The sequence below is a fragment of the Chrysoperla carnea genome, chromosome 4, assembly GCF_905475395.1.
Source record: "Chrysoperla carnea chromosome 4, inChrCarn1.1, whole genome shotgun sequence".
NCBI classification, from domain to species: Eukaryota; Metazoa; Arthropoda; class Insecta; order Neuroptera; family Chrysopidae; genus Chrysoperla; species Chrysoperla carnea.
Genome location: NC_058340.1, coordinates 4,724,565 through 4,729,684, shown reverse-complemented (window position 1 = coordinate 4,729,684; position 5,120 = coordinate 4,724,565). Strand labels below are relative to the sequence as shown.

Genomic DNA, 5,120 nt, shown 5'->3' with positions numbered 1-5,120 from the left:
TTACAGCGTACTCAGGACGTAAAAATTGAGGTCGAGTTCGTAAATGAGCAGCATAGGTCAATTGGGTCTTGGGTCCGTAGGATCCATCTTGTAAACCGTTAGAGATAGAACAAAAGTTTAAATGTAAAAAATGTTTCTTATAAAAAAATAAAGAACTTTTGCTTGAAACATTTTTTCGTAAACATCACTGTTTACCCGTGAAGGCGCTAATTAGGCGGAAATTTTATAGTATGTACCATACTTGAATCTATGTACCATAATGTACCATACGAAGTATGTACCATACTTGATATCTGGAAGTCGAAATTGTAACTACTGAATTGAGGTCTTCTGATTTTAATTAGTACAAATTATTATTGCCAGTTGGAGAGTTGCAACTCCCAGTTATCAAATTATGATGTTGTAGAACATTGATCGTTACGGTGCAACAACAAATTAAACCTTTTTTCTCAGTAATCAGAATTATATTAAACACAAATTTTATCAGTTAATATGAAAAATAATCATTCAACATTTTCCCAAAGGAGCCTCATTAATTTTTAACACATCAACGGCTAGTAACAAATTTTGAAGTATTTATTTATTTGTACTTGTTGATTTATCTTATCATGCAATCAAAAAAGTTATTGATTTAGATAATATTTCTAAAAATAGAGTGCATTAAATAAATTGCAATTCATTCAAATTATGAAAAATTATATTAATAAAGTGAAATGAGGCCCTCATGAAAATAAAATACTAAAATTGCTTCGCAGCTGTTAACCGAGTCGTTGTGTCATTTCGTATGCTCTTCAAAAGTTGTCTTACTTCAAAGGGTTGGTTATTTTTTGGGGCATATTTAGGCGATATTAAATTTATAATCGATAATAAAAAAACAACGATTTCAATAACTTAATAACGTTATTGAAAAGAAATTTTTCGAATTTTATTTTCTCCAATATGATAAATATATTTAAAATTCAAATAATTTTTATTTTATTATAATTGAAACCAAATAAATAATGTTACAACAGTTTTTTCCCAAAAGAAAATTGATTTTTAAAATGGTTTATTTTAGTTTTCTTGTTGGAGACATTTTTAGCTATAACTCTTTCTTGTTTCCAAATTTAGTATCAGTCAGAAACAGACAATTTATAATATTAAAAATATTTAGTTTCACTAAATAGTTGAGTATCTATTGAGCCGGATGGTGATTCTGATGATCTACGAATTAATTGACATTCGCTTATATTTATACAATCAGCTGAAGCCATATCACAAAAACATTGTAAACGTCTTGATGATTCTCGGCCTTTTGGTGTATTTTCTCGACTAGGATGTATATCGTATAAGCTTTTACACTTATATTCCTACAATATGAGTTGAAGTATGAATCATTATAAAATTAAAACGGATTTCTTTACTAAAAACATGGCACTCTACACATGGCATTAGAACACACAATTTCTGGAAAGTTTCTGATAAAAAGCTATCAATTTGAAAATGCTGCTTGGATACAATACCACTACGTTCGTACAACTTAGCAGTTAATTCAATTTAAAATTAAGTAAGTGGTAGTAATGAAGATATCCGATCTGTATCGGCTAAAAATTCCATACACAAGGTACTGACAAACATTTATAAATCGATCAGATAAGGTTAAAACAATCATACAATTACCATACCTTCCAAAATTTCCTCATTTCTTGTACATCATCCTGCCTTCGTACCAAATAGGCTCTGTAAAATGATTGGATTTTTAGAGCCGCATAGCTTTGTGTCCATATTTCTGATTTTGGAAATATTTTTCTAGGTCTGTTAAAAAAGATGAAGGAAAAGATTTAAATGAAGTTTTTACAAAATTAACTACAAATTACTAATTAATTGTACTGTTGAACGGAAACGACTATAGTTATAGAATTGGCCGTTTAAGAGAGATATCTACATAAGCATAGCGATTCAAACACAATATTTATGTTCAACGGTAGTGTTCAACGCGACAGCCACATAATCGCATTTACCTATCATTCAACAGAAAGCGGTTGCCCACAATTCTTTGTATAAATAAAAGTCAAATGAATGTCATGCTAAGAAAATGTATTTTACACTTGAATTTTAGTAAATGTTAAAATGACGATTTAAGTTTCCTTACTTGTCTTTTAAATGTTCAATGGCGAATGGTATGTCATAGATGTCAGTGTAGTTTTTATATCGATTTGGATGTTTCGGATTGAAATTCCATAAAAGTTCGGCTAAATGATCTAAACCATTGAAGCGAGTCTTTTTATTGTACTGAAATATTTAATACACTCGTTAAAAAAGAACTTCTCTTTTAGCAGGATGCTGCATAATTGATATTAGATTAACATTTCGGAAAGAAAATATAGCTCTCTAAAGCTGATTTGAAAAAGGGGATTGGAGATAGTGGCAAATTTTACTCGTTTATGTCTCCAAGAATGTTGTAACTGTTTTAAAAAGTCATCCAAGCTTTATCATTTTTAAATTAACAGAAAGTTGGTTTTTTCAATGAAAACACATTTAAAAAAAAAAATAAATGCATAAAAAGAAATGGTATAAAAATGGTCAGAAATGATACTTTGAATGTCTTTCCCTGCTAATTAATTGTGAGCGATACAGCTAAAATTGTTTCTAAGTATTTCGTGTATAAAAAAATATTTTTTTAAACTGTTTGAACCATTAATCCAGGTGAGACATTTTAAAATTATTCAATTGATATTCAGTTTTGTGCCATAGTTACATTATAACAGGGCCATTTCTATTTATTTACTTTACGGTGTTAAACCATCATTATATAGAATTTTTGCTGGATGAAAATCGTAATAATCGCTTTTTTCCAATTTTACAAATTTTTGATTCGAAAACTGGAGGGTTTTGAGAAAAACGTCTAAGAACAAATTGGTTAATTTTGACCACAATTATATGAGAAAATGCCGAAGCGAGTCGCTCAATATTACTTATTTGTTTAAAAAAATTTGTTTAAGCAAATATCGGGTTACCCATCGGTTTATCCACCGGCAACCTGCAATTTTACATTCAGGAGCATATTTTAAACGGCATCCTGCAAAAATTCTCCATGCGAAAATTAATCATGCTCAATGACGGATTTTGCCCGATCTATTAATAAAATGATACTTTATCATTTTTAAGCAAAACAAATTTTATACAAGATCTTACCCGTACAGCATTGTACTTTTTGGCTTTGAACATCATTGAATTCAAAGCTGGAATCAGTATTGGAAAGACCTCGTTATCCATATTTCCCCATGTAGTATTTTTGACGACTGTTTAAACATAAATTATTAAACGCTTATTAAAAATACAATAATTAGACAAATATTAATAGCCTGCAGTATATGTTAGTGACATTTTCATTGATTTTCATGGATTTGAAATAACTCTATGTAATTCTATTATGACAAGAGAATAGAAATCTAAAACATTGTTTATTTAGGTCAACTCTCAAATAGTCTAGTTTTCTTTCACGGGGGCTGGAAAAATTTTAATTCAGTTAAACCTGATCTATTTTTTCTTATTTCGTGAATACCTATTTTTCGTTGGCGTTAGCCCCAAATCGAAAAAATAGTTTTTCGATTGAGAAACATATTAATTGTTCGTCACTGTTCTAATTTCGTGGTTGATCAGTTTTTCGTGTATCATAATAATGTTTAGTTTTAGTAATAATAATGCAGGCCACATTATAAAATAAAAATACATACTTTCATCCGGTAATGGAGGTATTTTAGATTTACTTTTTAAATATTCTTCGCATTCTTTACGTCTTGTTTCATATTCATTTACAATGATATTCCACAGACTTTTGCCATTTGATTTAGAAATTGATGATCCATTTGAAAATAATGTTGTATAAATCGCCGATTCGTTTATAACAGAACCGCGCTTTGACTCCGTCATATTATAATGTAAACACTTAAATACTAGAAATAGTTTATTTTAAAATAGTAATAGGCACAATAGTTCAAATGACAGATAAATACAATCACAATAAAACAGAGAAAGTCGTGTATTGGCACCGTGCATGAGTTTTATTTCAGGCTGTTTCTATGGTAACCACTTTTTTAATATAGTAGGGTATCGGATTAAATTTTTTTTATCTTCCCACTATAGGAAGCTATTGTAATGGGTCCGATTTTCGAAATCGAAATTTTCAACATATTTTTACATTTCATGGTTAGGATAAGGCATTAATACAAATTTGAAGAAGAAGTATGCGTGTGTGTGTGTGTGTGTATGTGTGTGTAAATACGTCCGTAGACATTTTTTTCGTCGTCGATATCCCATGAACAAAAAATGATATCGACCTCGTTGACGTGTCGATCGATGCGTATTAAAGGCAACATGATCCGAAAAGAATTTCATAACATTCGGTTGAGCCGTTTTTAGTTGGGTGAGCTTTTTCTTATATTTTATCCTGATTGATATCGCGCGAACATTTCGTTTAGGTACCGATCCAAGCATATTAACGACAGTACGATCCGAAAAAAATTGCATAGCATTCGATCGAGTTGCTTCGACTCGTCGAGTTTTTATTTTTTTAAATTTGTATAACATTTTATTATAATGGGAAGTTCTTCGTGTGGACCTCAAGGATCGCAGCAAACTCTATCCACGGCTTGTTAACCACTTCAGATGAAGAATTCTCACTTCACCAATCGAAAACTAAAGTTGGTATTTAAAAATCTTACTTATATGCAAGATATTAATGTTTAAAATTCCTAAGTAAACAAAGAGGAAGATACCCACTAGAGGCGTCATACGTGGATATCGCCATAGAGATAACATATAAACTTAGTTTTGCTAAAAGGAGATGGGAAACCTTTGAATGCAATCTTTGATTGCTTATAACTTCTTTGATCAGGATTATATTCTATTGTATAGATGGACAGTTAAAAGTAAGTTTATGATTTGCATATCTGGAGTACATTGAAAATTTAATATTATTTTGTTCTGAAAGTGGAACTTGCTGTAGAATTAAGCCAAAGGATGATAGCCTATAATATACTCTTGATTTATTATCTAGATTAACGGACATTGTGGACATAAACAACATTTCTAAAACAGAGTTACAAATCAATAAATTGTGAAATTTATTGGCGTATCAT

At 30.2% G+C, this 5,120-nt stretch overlaps 1 protein-coding gene across 1 annotated transcript; it reads right to left on the bottom strand.

Moving 5' to 3' along the window:
• Window positions 1-1,139: 1,139 nt before the first annotated feature.
• Window positions 1,140-3,912, bottom strand: LOC123297718. The gene is made up of 5 exons (XM_044879475.1): window positions 3,717-3,912; window positions 3,175-3,281; window positions 2,132-2,271; window positions 1,665-1,794; window positions 1,140-1,349 (listed from the first exon to the last, which is right to left on the bottom strand). Exons 1-5 carry the CDS (start codon window positions 3,910-3,912, stop codon window positions 1,140-1,142), a joined length of 783 nt encoding a protein of 260 aa, XP_044735410.1.
• Between the last annotated feature and the right edge of the window lie 1,208 nt (window positions 3,913-5,120).

Excerpts from the sequence above, each read along its gene's own strand:
- LOC123297718 (XM_044879475.1), bottom strand. The coding sequence starts at position 3,912 with ATGACGGAGTCAAAGCGCGGTTCTGTTATAAACGAATCGGCGATTTAT. Across the intron at positions 2,272-3,174 it reads AAAAGTACAATGCTGTACGG|TACAATAAAAAGACTCGCTT; the intron begins GTAAGATCTTGT and ends TAAATATTTCAG. Across the intron at positions 1,795-2,131 it reads ATTGAACATTTAAAAGACAA|ACCTAGAAAAATATTTCCAA; the intron begins GTAAGGAAACTT and ends CTTTTTTAACAG.